The sequence below is a fragment of the Saimiri boliviensis genome, chromosome X (genome assembly GCF_048565385.1).
Source record: "Saimiri boliviensis isolate mSaiBol1 chromosome X, mSaiBol1.pri, whole genome shotgun sequence".
NCBI lineage: Eukaryota > Metazoa > Chordata > Mammalia > Primates > Cebidae > Saimiri > Saimiri boliviensis.
In genome coordinates this window covers 52,500,945-52,515,338 of record NC_133470.1, presented here as the reverse complement: position 1 = coordinate 52,515,338, position 14,394 = coordinate 52,500,945, and the positions used below count along the sequence as shown (strand labels likewise).

General features: G+C 40.6%; 1 protein-coding gene across 3 annotated transcripts in view; it reads left to right on the top strand.

Moving 5' to 3' along the window:
* LOC101053519 (zinc finger X-linked protein ZXDB) overlaps positions 1 to 14,394 on the top strand; it is a 31,010-nt gene extending 16,616 nt beyond the window's left edge. Inside the window, exons 1-2 of one of the 3 annotated variants that reach the window (XM_074392032.1) lie at positions 1 to 2,711; positions 3,344 to 14,394. The exon at positions 1 to 2,711 is cut by the window's left edge and continues 16,616 nt beyond it. In XM_074392032.1, the coding sequence (XP_074248133.1) occupies positions 3,426 to 5,864 (2,439 nt within the window). In that variant the 5' untranslated portion in view covers positions 1 to 2,711; positions 3,344 to 3,425 and the 3' untranslated portion in view covers positions 5,865 to 14,394. The other 2 variants (XM_074392031.1, XM_074392033.1) reach the window with 2 other exon arrangements.

Genomic DNA, 14,394 nt, shown 5'->3' with positions numbered 1-14,394 from the left:
ATCTTCTGCTCACCAAACACAACACAATGCAAGGGAAAACACAAACAGAGCCGGGGAATATTTTGGCCACAGGTGTGGACTCGTATTTAGAATATTTAACAGACTCATCAAGTCAGAAAGTACCAGGTGAAAAATAGAATGGGTTAGAAGAGGTAAATTTGAATAGGCCTTCCTCAGACTAGAAACTCCAAAAGGCTCATAAACACGAAAATGTGCAAAAGCTTAATAGTAATTTGGGTATTGCCCACGAGTAGACTGGCAACATTTAAATTCTGGCAATACGTGGTGTAGGTGAAGATGTGGAGCAGTAGGGACTCTCTGTGCTGCTGGTGGGATTGACAACTGGCCCAACCACTACAGAGAACAATTTGGCATCATCTAGTAAAGCAGAGGATATCCATACCCTATGGCCCTGTGATTCTATTCTTGGATATACACCCTAGAGAGATTTTTACACATGTGTCCCATGAGAAATGTGCAAGAATGTTCATGATAATCCTTGAAAATTAGAAGCAATCCTAATGTCCATCCGCTGTAGAATGGAGTGGCGTAATCGTACCACAATCACTCTGCTATAAGCGTATGCTGGAACGACAGTCAACGATGGAGACAAAGGATGTGCTTACTTACAGCTATTATGAACACCATGGACGAGTCTCTCAGGTATAATACAGAGTGACGGAAGCAAGCTATAAAAGGGAGCATGCCTTACGATTTCATTTAGACAACTGCATATCAACTCTATTGTTTAGGGATGCGTACAAAAGTGATAAAGCTATAAAGTAAAGCAGTGAAATGATTATTACAAAGTCAGGGCAATGACTATACCCGTATAGGAGAATGTGGGTTGTGATTGGGAGGAGTATGGTGGTTGTATTCCGGAAGGCTGGCAGTGGCCTATTGCTTGACCTTGGTTCTGGTTACACAGGTGTCTACTTTTGTGAAATAATCTAAACCATACAGATACAGTTTATGCACTCTTCTACAGCTCAGATGTGACAAACGCTTCCTCCAGGAAAAGTACCAGAAAGAAAAGTATGTGGAGTAGAAATTTTGAAGAGGTTTGAATAGTTATGGATGAAAAACTTGATCTTCCAGTCAAGAGACCAAGTGTCCGCTGTCATTAAAAGAGGGCGAGAGAGCTGGGAGTATTTAAACAACGGGTTACTCGCCCCCACCCCACCACCACCACCACCACCACCGCCAATCTAGTCATCTCTCTGTAAGTCTTCTCATCTCAGATATTTCACCCTATATCTGTGTCAATTCCCAACTCATTCCTGACATACAAATTGGAGGAATGTCGTCACCGTTAATAGGATCATTAGGCACCGCAGGCCCAGCAGGACTGGGCCACCACACTCAAATGCGAGCAGGTACACCAGGGCGATTGGACATGATCGTCTGTGCCTTTTACTTGGCAGAGTCTGTGGGGAACATTCATTCCCGTGTGAGACCCCCAAAAGGTGTGGGTCTCACTGTACGGTGAGCTTGATCCCAAACACAGTTTCCTACTGGAGGCAGTTGAGCTATCAGAAAGAAGGGACTGAAAGATGACTGATCAGTTTCTAATATCAACCACGATATCGTTTGGGCCTAAAACTCTGCGGTGCTGCTAGACTGAGTGTCTCCCTACCAGCAACCAGTTTCTGCTTTTAATCTTTATGACTGTTTCTTTAAGAACCGCTTTCAGAGACTCCTGAATGGGGGAGTTGAGATAAGTTGAGTCAGGAGCAGACAAAGGAGAATCTGGTTAAAAGATATTCTGATGAGCAAAACCAGAAAACCTTTTCACATCTCAGTCCTAAAACAAGATCAAACCAGAAATACCTGCAGCCATGAGGAATAATGTCTGGATGTAAACAAGCTTTGTGATCACAGGAAATTCCGTTACTTTTTACAACCACTGATTGTGTATCTGACTTCTCTATTGTATAGGCCATGTAAGGTATAGATTTGCATTTCCTCTTGCAACCACTGATTGTGTATCTGACTTCTCTATTGTATGGGCCATGTAAGGTATAGATTTGCATTTCCTCTTGCAACCACTGATTGCGTATCTGACTTCTCTATTGTACAGGCCACGTAAGGTGTAGATTTGCATTTCCTCTTGCAATGCCATAAACCAGAGCAAAGAAAGTGTATTTATTCCCGGCCTTTGAAAAATAAAATTCGCTGTTTAGGCACGGCTTACCCAGTCCTCCAGACCCCGGTACTTTCTGTCTTTATTTCTTCAAGCGCACGCTCTCTTCCAGGTATTGGGACCCTCTTGCAGGTCGAGAGACCCCCGGCAGACGTGCCGTCCCGGACCGGTCCCCGACAGAGTCCATTGCGGTGACTGAGGGTTTAACCTCAACACATTTAACCGGAACTCCTGCCCAGAGGCCTCCATGTGCTAGAGCATGCGGAGTCAACTGAGGAAGGCCCTCATTGTGCTTTGAGCCTGGACATGAAATTTATCACGGTACAACCGATGGTGGAAGGGCGAAGAGTTGGTTTGGGTTGTGCACTGTATCAGGAGAAGCCTGGAGTGGGCTGGTTTTTTTTCCAGATTTCGGTATAAATTGTTTCATCCTCCAGGCTTTGCATTTCTAGACTGAACCGTGCTAAGGTGTTTTGGCCACATTGCTCACTCGTTGTAATCTCTGTATCAGCAAGACAAAAATTGAACTATGTGGCAAATTTTACCGAGGACTCTGCTCAAGACAATCGTGAGTATGGCAGTTGTCCCGCGGGGAGGTGGGAAAGGGAAGGACACTTTCAGCAGAAATGCCAACACTATGGTGGTCTAATGCTGACACAGAGACAGTTTATTCTCTCAGGAAGTATCTTTCATCCATCGGTCCAGCCAGCCAGCCAGCCAGCTGGGCAGTCCGTAATCATTTTTTTTTTTTCTTATTTATTTAATTTTTTTAAATTTATTTTTTAAATTGCATTTTAGGTTTTGGGGTACATGTGAAGAACATGCAAGAACGTAATCAAATTTTCACACACAAAAAGTACGAAGCAACACGTCTAACACTGGGAGGGGCCGGGGTGTGTTTATTTGGGTATATACAATGAGTCACGGATTAAAATTGCTTTTAGCGGATAGCTACTTAGGTGTTCCACAGCGTTAATGAACAAGCTGTCGTCATTTCCCCATTACCTCAGAAGACCTCCTTAGTTGCTTAGTTATATTAATGGTAGAACGTATTTAGGCATACCAGGCTCGACCTCTGGGCTTTCTGTTCTGTTCCAGAGACCCAGTAACAGAATATTTAAATCACCGTGGCGTTAAATACGTTTTAATATCTGATAGGGCCAGTTTCTGCGCATTGCACATTTTTTTTTTCCCTTTCAGGAACGTGTTCGGGCCCGCGGCAGGGGGCGGGGTCGCGCCTCCGCCGCGGCTCCGGTTCCAGCCGAGCCTCACGGACGCAGAGATGGAAATCCCGAAGCTGCTCCCGGCTCGCGGGACCCTACAGGGCGGCGGCAGCGGCGGTATCCCCGCGGGCGGCGGCCGGGTCCACCGAGGCCCTGACCCGCTGGCGGGCCAGGTCCCCACGCGCCGCCTCCTGCTGCTCCGAGGCCCCCAAGATGGCGGGCCCGGGCGGCGGCGCGAGCAGGCCCGCACGGCTTCACGGGGCCCGGGCCCGAGCCTGTTGGCGCCGAGGCCGGATCAACCTAGCGGCGGCGGCAGCGGCGGCGACGACTTCTTCCTGGTGCTGCTTGACCCGGTGGGTGGCGACGTGGAGACCGCGGGCTCGGGTCAGGCCGCAGGGCCTGTGTTGAGGGAGGAGGCCGAGGCGGGCCCGGGGCTCCAGGGGAGCAAGAGCGGCGCGAACCCCGGGGGCCGCCCTGCGCTGGGCCCTCGCTGCCTGTCCGCGGTTTCCACTCCGGCCCCCATCTCCGCCCCCGGCCCCGCCGCGGCCTTCGCGGGCACAGTCACTATCCACAACCAGGACCTGCTGTTGCGCTTTGAGAACGGCGTCCTCACCCTGGCCACGCCCCCACCACACGCTTGGGACCCGGGGGCCGCGCCTGCCCAGCAGCCCGGGTGCCTGATCGCCCCGCAGGCCGGGCTCCCGCAGGCTGCGCTCCCGCAGGCCGCGCAGTCCGGTGACTGCCCTGAGCTGCCGCCGGACCTCCTGCTGGCCGAGTCGGCCGAACCCGCGCCTGCCCCGGCGCCCGAGGAGGAGGCGGAGGGCCCGGCCGCCGCCCTGGGCCCCCGCGGACCGCTGGGCTCGGCCCCAGGCGTGGTGCTGTACCTGTGCCCCGAGGCGCAGTGCGGGCAAACCTTCGCCAAGAAGCACCAGCTGAAGGTGCACCTACTGACGCACAGCAGCAGCCAGGGCCAGAGGCCCTTCAAATGCCCCCTGGGTGGCTGCGGCTGGACCTTCACCACCTCTTACAAGCTCAAGAGGCACCTGCAGTCGCACGACAAACTGCGGCCCTTCGGCTGCCCGGCGGAGGGCTGCGGCAAGAGCTTCACCACCGTGTACAACCTCAAGGCGCACATGAAGGGCCACGAGCAGGAGAACTCGTTCAAATGCGAAGTGTGCGACGAGAGTTTCCCCACGCAGGCCAAACTCAGCGCCCACCAGCGCAGCCACTTCGAGCCCGAGAGGCCTTACCAGTGCGCGTTTTCCGGCTGCAAGAAGACGTTTATCACAGTGAGTGCTCTGTTTTCCCATAACCGCGCCCATTTCAGGGAACAGGAACTCTTCTCCTGCTCTTTTCCTGGCTGCAGCAAACAGTATGACAAGGCCTGCCGGCTGAAAATTCACCTGCGGAGTCACACCGGCGAGAGACCTTTCCTTTGTGACTTTGATGGCTGTGGCTGGAACTTCACCAGCATGTCCAAACTCTTAAGGCACAAAAGGAAGCACGACGATGACCGGAGGTTCACCTGCCCCGTGGAAGGCTGTGGGAAGTCTTTCACGAGGGCCGAACATCTGAAAGGCCACAGCATAACCCACCTGGGCACGAAGCCTTTCGTGTGCCCTGTGGAAGGCTGCTGTGCCAGGTTCTCCGCTCGCAGTAGCCTCTATATTCACTCCAAGAAACACCTGCAGGATGTGGACACTTGGAAAAGCCGTTGCCCGATCTCCACTTGTAACAAACTCTTCACATCCAAGCACAGCATGAAGACGCACATGGCCAAAAGGCACAAGGTGGGCCAGGATCTCTTAGCTCAGCTGGAAGCGGCAAATTCTCTTACACCCAGCAGTGAACTTACCAGCCAGGGACAGAATGATCTCAGCGATGCAGAGATAGTGTCTCTCTTCTCCGATGTGCCTGACGGCACTTCTGCTGCAGTGCTGGACACGGCATTGGTGAACTCGGGAATCTTGACTATTGACGTGGCTTCCGTGAGCTCCACTCTGGCGGGGAACCTCCCCGCTAATAATAATAATAATAATAATAATTCCTTAGGGCAGGCTGTGGACCCTCCGGCCTTGATGGCCACCAGCGACCCTCCTCAAAGTCTGGATACCTCTCTCTTTTTTGGAACGGCCGCCACGGGTTTTCAGCAGAGCCCCTTAGATATGGATGAGGTCTCAAGTGTAACTGTGGGGCCGTTGGGATCTCTGGGCTCTTTGGCCGTGAAAAACTCCAGTCCAGAGCCCCAGGCTTTGACACCCAGCAGTAAGCTCACGGTGGACACAGACGCTCTGACTCCTTCGAGCACCCTTTGTGAAAACAGTGTCTCAGAACTACTGACGCCAACCAAAGCGGAGTGGAACGTACATCCTGACTCTGACTTCTTTGGACGGGAGGGAGAGGCCCAGTTCGGATTCCCCAATGCGGCAGGAAACCATGGTTCTCAGAAAGAAACAGATCTTATCACTGTGACTGGCAGCTGCTCATTTTTGGTATGAACCGACTCTATATTCATTCCTCGCCATGTGGCTTACTTTTATTACAGTCCATTTTGAGGATATTCTGGACTAAATGTTTAAGTGCAGTCATTTATTTGTGGTTTGCAAAAAGAGCACAGCCCTGGACTACAAGTTTGGAGATCTAAATTCTGACCTTGAGTCTGGAACTGACAAGTTGTGTGACCCTGAGCAAGTCACTTAACCTATCTGAGCCTTAATTTCCTTATTTATAAATTGAGGTGGTTTGAGTAGATTGCTCATAAGGTCTTTTCAGTTTTTTTTTGTTTGTTTGTTTTTGTTTTTTGTGATTTTTGTGCTTTTTCTTGAAAGATTTCGGGCATTTTGCAATTATTAGTTATTGTTTGTACTTGTAAGGAAAAGCGGTTTGAGCCCTCTAGCATTAAATAATGAGAGATTGAGGATTTGGTGTTTTACATTAAACAATGGAAATTTTACACAGTACAAAAATATTGAAAGTCTAATGGTAGAGCTCAACAAAAAAAAAAGCTAAAAATAGGTTTTGGTTCTTCTTAGCTGTTTATCATTCTTTTTTTTTTTTTTTTTTTTTTTTTTTTTAAATGATGAGACGGTGTGTTTTTGTTGTGGAAAATACAAGGGCTTTTGTTACCACTCAGACCCAGAGTGAAATGTTTGCTTTGTGTTTTTGAATAAGTTGGCCTTATATAAGTTATTAGTCTCACTAAGCCTCAGTTTGCTAGTTGTAATGTAAAATGGTCATAGCAGTGTGAATATATGTGTTACATCCTAGACTTATTTTTCTACCCCAGTAGGTTGTATTGAAAGGATAATGTTGTATATGTTTCAGCATGTTTTGGTGAATGTTCGTTTCCTTTCCTACCCCTTGTTTTCCCTCCTCAAAGTGGAGAAATTAGCACAAATTAATATCAGGGTTGTGTAGGCAATAAACATTTGCAAAGGTTAAGAAAGAGGAAAAGGAATTTATTTCTTCTACAGATTAGGAAGGATTTTTCTCCACACAGTTCTTTTGTGTCATTGACAACAGGTCCATTAGACCAGTTTGCTAATGTATTTGCTCTGCATTCAATGCCAGCTCATGCAATGAGTATACAGCCTGTTCTTCCAAGACAATCTGGACATAGATCAGAGGGAGATTTTTCTCCCTTCTATGCCCTAGAGAACTCATTGCTGGCTCACTCTTAGAGCTGAAGTGAGATAATTTTGTCTATATTTTGAGTGGATACCATCTATCTTAAATGAGTATAGCCTTTTACAGTTTATGTAGCACTTTCACAACTATTATATTTGATCCTCACAATCCTCTGAGGTAATTGTGGCAAAGTCAGAACTACAATTCACATTAAAATTTACCCAGCTCAGATTACAAATGTATTTCACTTAGTAGCTATTAAGTGTGTGTGTGTGTGTGTGTGTGTGTGTGTGTGTGTGTAGCTCAAAACAAAGAGGAAATATTTCCAACTCTCCCATTCGACTCTTGAGTTTCATGACTATGTTGTTTATAACCATTTGCTCTCTTCCACCTTTATTGATTTCTTTTACATCCCTCATACTCCATCCTATTTCCTTGTGGGTATATACCAGTTCTGGCCATGCATCTCTTTTATTTACATTTAAATTAGACAGATCTCTTACATGGTCACCATCTCTCTCTCAGCCATTATTCTTATGGCCCATTTTTCAGTCACAGTATTACTGCAAGTTTGTCTGTACACTCAGAAGTTATTTTCTGATTTTAGATGGCAGTGTGTTTATACATGACTCAGATAATAATGGAGATATTTTATATAAGACATTAATGAGAAGTACTTCTACTTTTTCTTTTTTTACAACGTTGTCCTGGTAGCAAACAGTATTAGTTGCTTTCAATACTGTTTACATGTGGATACTTGGGGATAACAATTATTATGGCACTTTCACAGTGTACTTTAATATTTGCCACCTTGATATGCATCTTTACTGTCTTTATAATTTTTAAGTTGGTTGTTCTTACTAAATGAAAAAGCAAAAGATATACATAAATTTGTAATTCAAAGAAATAGAATTTTGTCTTTAACCATTTAACTGTTTTCCCTTAGCATTTTAAAAAGATTTTAAGCCCATTTTAGAAATATGTTGTCACTAGCTAAGTCCTCCTGAGTAGATTATTATTTTCCCATAGAAAATGCAGAGACCTGAGGTGAACACAAGGTTCATAGACATCCATTAAGAAATATAACCATATAGATATTTTAAAACTCTGTCACGTTTTCTTTATCCCTCAGATCTATTTCTTCCCATTAAAACTATCATAAGCTATGCTTTTGTTATTGTCTATAGAATTTTCAAAGGATTATTTTTTTTTCTTGAAGATAAAAATCTTGTGATTGTCCATGGGCTTACAGTTTTTCCAAAAGATTTCTCTTTCAATATTGTTGTTCCAGCATGATGGTTGATATGGCATGTAATTACAGACAGAAGTTTGACTACAAAAACATATTAGTGTTTCTGTTAGTGTTGGCATAAGCTTGCCTTTTTGTTTAAACAATGGGACATGATTTAATCTTACCTCATTTGCCCTTTGTTCATCTTCAGTCTTTGATTTATTAACATTTTGCCAATTGAAAACACAATAAACAATGCCTTGCAGGAAGGTTTGATTCTGGGGGATCCTGTTGAGCATATTTATCATGAGTTTAAACATGCTAATCTTGACATTTTTACCAGTTATCTCATTGTAGTGTTACATAATTGAAAGCCTTGAATAGTAAATTGAAACTTCTTGAAATATGAGGATCCTCTTTCTATGTGGATTAAATGTTTCATATTCTCATCCAGGAAAATAGAGAAGGCATTAGTATTACAGGTTATTTATGACTGTTCCTTCATTCCACATAAAGCAATGATTAACTCCCTAATGGAAATATTCATAATCCCTTGGTAATTATTGGTATCAAACAGATCCACTTGATAAGTTCGTGATGATGAAACTCAAATTAAATGCAACTCACTCATAATATGTAATAATTGAAATGTCAGGCCGAGCTGAAATTTATATATATAATAGATTTGCTTAGCAATTTTTTAAAAAGCAAATTGTGTGCTGTGGTTTAAAGCAGGGGTCCCCAACTCCAGGCCACAGACAGGTACTAGTCCATGGCCTGTTAGAAACTGGTCCGCACAGCATTTGGTGAGTGGCAGGCAAGGGAGCAAAACTCAGTTCCACCTCTTGTCAGATCAGCAGTTGCATTACATTCTCATAGGAGCACAAACCCTATTGTGAACTGCACATGGAAGGGAGCTAGGTCGCACACTCCTTATGAGAATCCAATATCTGATGATCTGTCACTGTATCCCATCACCCCAAAGTGAAACCATCTAGTTGCAGGAAAACAAGCTCAGGGATCTCACTGTTTGTACATTATGGTGAATATGTGATAATAATATAAAGTGCACAATAAATGTAATGTGCTTGAATCATTCCAAAACCATCCCCCTGTCCATGGAAAAATTTTCTTCTGCTAAACTAGTCCCTGGTGCCAAAATGGCTAGGGACCAAGGGTTTAGAAAACAGATTGTCTAAGCACAAAACAATCCATAAAAAGCAAAACAGTCATTAAAAGTGAATTTTATGTGTTTATCAAGTCTAAGTAGATGGGGCCTTTGGCAACCATTTTTTAACTATGGTCCTCTTTGTATATTTCAAGTTAATTTATTGACTACTTGCAGAATGCAAGGTGGAATACTAGAGATACAGATAAGAAGAGTAAAATAAGAGTCATATCTTAATTTTGGAGAGGACATAGAAATTCACATATTAACTATTTTACAACTAAACAAAATCAGCAAACATGTTTTCAGACGCCAAATAAATGTCCTGGAGAAAAAGGAGGGGCAGGAGCTGGAGTATAATGGGTGGTTACATTTAATTATATAAAGAAGAGTGTTGGTGAATTCCAGCCTGGGAGAAAAGCACAAGGAAATAACGCAAAATGGAATTGGCCACACAACACTGTGAAAAACAGCTTAACCCAAATTCAGGGCTTATATTTGACAAGTGCTGGGTATTAGGGTTAGACTGCCAGTATGGAGCCAAATTCTGGAGGGCAATGCAAACCAGTCAGAGTAGATAGGACTTTATTCTGGATATGACTGAAAGCCGTGAAGATACTTGAGAAGGGAAGTCGAATGTGATTATATAAAAATATTAATATAGCGGATGTGTATAATGTGGATTCGATGGGGGAAATAGTGCAGTCAGGAGTCTATTGTAATAATTCTGGTTGGTTGTGATGAAGGCTTGGACTAGAGTGGTGAGAAGAGAGACATATAAGAGCTGTGTCTGAATTGAGGAAATGAATATAATTTGGTGACTTATTGAATATATAGGCACCTATCAGAAAGAGAAAGGAAGATTAAAAATGTCCCTAAGGATTTCTTGGATACTATAAAAATTACATTTGATTAATATTAACAAAGTTATGTAATGAAATATTTTCAGGAATATTTATGGAAAGATGATAGGACATGTTTAATTCATTACGAAGTGATAAACTATGGCTATCTCCGAATAAACTGTGCATGTTTTAGATTTTCCACAGTATTAGACACTGAGATCAATTTATCTTGTTTGTCTCCATCAAATGTTCTTAGACTAACATTTGATGTTTATAATGTTATTTCCCTTCGAGAATTTGCAGGACTCTTCAACCTTTTACAATACAAGCCGAGACTACTCTGCATCAAAATGAGCTGTGTCATCTCCGGCTTCCATTTATTTCTTACTAGTACTCTCTTCTACTACAGATATTCAGGTATTTTTATTTGGTGCTTATTAATATAACAAACCAGATTTCTTTAATTTGGAAGATGCTGCTTAGTCATTAATTTCAGTAGTTTCTTATGATAAACTTTGTTAGATTCAGTTTTAACTGTATTTCTCCCAAACTGGAAGAAACAGGACTGGGACTGCCCAAAAGCCAACTTTGACGCAATCCTTGGGGCTCCTTACTCATAATCCTCTCTTTCGTTAGCTAACATGGTATGGCAATTGATGGTGTGTGGGAACTCAGTCACAGAAATCACATCCTCTTTTCTCTTTTCACCCTAATGTAACACATTTTATTGTTGACCTGACTGCCAGTGGTGATAACTCAATGAGCATGGAGTGCAAAAAAAGAGAGAGTAAATAATAGTATAATTAATTACCTAGCAATTACATTTTGTTCGATGGTGACTTTGCCGTCCTGCATTGTCAAAAGAACAATACATCTCATTCTAGTTTTCTGCTGACATTTATGCACATGCAAAACACATTAACCATCATTTTGCCTATGGAAAATATCTTAACTCAGTATTTTAAACAATGGAAATAATTATTCTTATGAGCACTAGCTATAAATCCTTAGACTACTTCTTATCATTACCAGCTTATTAAGCAGCTGGTGGTTATTGAACGCCTACTCTGTGTGAGGGACTATGAAGTATAACACAAAAGTATGTTGCATTACTTCATTCAAACAAACATTTTTAGCACATATTTGACAAATTCTGCCCTTTACCTACACACATTACAAGCTAGACAGAAACAAAAAGTCGGCATAATATATAATCAAGTTCTAGATGGTTATGTATTAGAATTAAACAGATTTAAATAGAATGGCAGTGGTTATTCTCACTACACGGACAGAGAGTTATGATGAGAAATATTTCAATGTGCAGATTATCAAAATCTATTTCAAAAAGTTCTAAGAATCTAAAATTTAAGCAGCAATTAGGCTAAACTGTTCTAAATTAAAATTTAAACAGAATTGTGACTGGCAACTTTAATTATAGCAAAATACTTTGGGAAATAATTTGTAAATTATTGCTATATTTTGATTTATTCTAGATTGGAATCCCAGATATATTAAGTGGAAAACCTGAGAGTGATCTTTTGGAAATTATAGAAAACAAACATTTTGTTCCCAAATGAGAAAGCCATAGCACATAAATAAATGATTTTACACCTGTAATTTTTGAAATAATTTTTCCTTTTCTTATATTGGATACACAAGCACATTTTAATTTTCTGAAACAAAAAATAACAAGGCCTTTAATTAGAAAGTAATTATTTCACATAGGTACACTAGCTGAAAATAAGGATATAAAGACTTTATTACTTGGGAATAACAACTACTGAAGTTTAGCATGGAGAATCCTGAAACTTCACCAATCATGTGGTAAGGGATAGGGCAATTATCAAGCAAGTATCTTACATTCTGAATAAAATATAGCTAAGTGAATACACTTGGAAAAGAGAACAAAGCCCATTATAAAAAAATAAAAACTCACTATAGTGACAAATAATACTAGTTTATCAAAATCTAGTAGATTTTGTGTTCTCACCGCAAAAAGTATGTGAGGTAATGCATGTGTTAATTAGCTCCATCTAGTTATTCCACAGCGTATACATATTTTCAAACAGATTGTACATGATAAATACACACAATTTTTGTTAGTTCAAAAAATAAATACATTTAACAATGAAAATTGCAAATGGTAGCCAAAATGAAAACATTTCAACTCTAAGCCAGTCTTTCCTTAGAATAAAGTCAAGAAATGATTAATCTTTGTCAAGACTTATTTCCCTTTCCTGTTTACACAGTGGAGGGATATAACTGCAGTGTGAAATGACATAATACTGCATGTGAAAGAAATAAGCTTGTCTCATGTCCATTTGTGGGAAATTAGCCAAATTAGACCGCCAAAATGGAAATTTCATAGGCAATGACTCAGTGAACAGAGCAGCAGTTCATTCCAGGCGAGGTCCAATTTTAGAATATGCTGCCAGGAAGAGTGAGAACTACTTTTCCTCCCACTTTGTGTTGGCATTAGTTTGTTAATGCTAAACTTGGTACTTGGTATTTCCAAAGAGATGCAACAGCTTTCTTGTTAAAGTCATTTTATGTTCTTGTGCTTTCTGGGGCTTATTCTTATTTTATTTTAAATTATTAATAATAGGAATTGCATCAAATGTTATGACATGCTAGAAGAGAGGATAAGCTATTATTTATTATTTTTGCCTCACTTTCCAAAATAATGTTGATTAATTAAAAATTGTTTTTCTCTTTTTTATGTGAGGGCTCATTTTGCCATTTGGATATGTCACTGTCATTTATGTACTTAGAAAGCAATAAGATTTAATAATAACATTGTTAAAATAAGTTTTTATAACTTTAGAAATGTGACCACTTGGAAAATGGAGAAACCTATGCTAGCTGTATTATTTTTTTAGTTAACAGAGAAGACTTATGGAAATGAATGAAGGGCAAATTCAATTGGAAGAAGAAGAGATTAATTTCTTACTAAATCAAATTCTGTATTTATAAATTTTGCTGATAAATCTGCTCTTGTATATTATTCAGCATATTTTTATCCAGTTTATTTTTAGAATTGTTTATCTAGAGCAGTGAGTCTGTGAAATCTAAAAATTTGACTAACTTGTATTATATTTCATTTTTACAGTAGGCACTGTATAGTCATTTTCACTGCTAAATCTGTGTACTAAATCTACTGAATATTGCAAAAACACACTGGATAGAATCTAATGTGCGAAGTGATTCTGGTTGTCATTCACCATAGATTCTTTTGAGACAAAAACAAATCCTTAAATATAAAATGTTGCTTTATATTTATAAAAATTATGCAGGATTCTTCTCAAAAGTAGAAATGAGAAAATAAAATAAATAATCAAATGGTTAAGTTTGCTCTATAGCCAAGTGTTTTGACCTAAGTGTCTTTGGTTGAAAACATCTGGATAAAAGCACAGTGACAATTTTGGAGCATGTTCAGAATTTTCCAGTTACAGTTAGAGATTAAAAAAAAAATCAAAGAGCTATTATTGCAACAGTGGTATTCTAATATCATCTGTCTTTTGAAAGTTTCTTGAAGACAGTAATAAGTAAAGGCAAAAGTTTTCCAAATGTAGCCTCTGACTATGAAATGCCACATTGTTTTCAAATTGGAGGCTATTGATTATTTTACATGATAATTTTAGTAGTTGCTGTTTTTAAATATTTCCACTGCAAATATTTCAAAAATAAATGTGAATCTGTGCTCGCTTCGGCAGCACATATACTAAAAATAAATGTGAATCTTTGATTCATGCCTTTAAAATTGCTAATTATTTGATTTTTCTTTTCAAGATTGATGGATTATTCAGTTCAATAAGCATCCAGATAACAACCTATAGATTGCTAGTTGTGAGGCTACATTGTGTATTTTAATAATTCCTTGATATAATTTTAAGTTACTATGTATTGAATTATAACTGGCTCTAAAACATTTTTTAATTGTAAATTTTGTTTTTATAACTTTTACTGAAATAACATACTTTAAAAATATTACATACATTACAAAATTACTTTATTAATTTTTACAAAATGAATACACCTATAAAACCACTACTCAGATGAAAGAAAGTATGACTGGAATCTCAAAGCTCACTCATATCCTTTGCTAGTCACTGCTATCCTGTACCAAAATAAATATAACTTGACTTTCAAAACCAAAA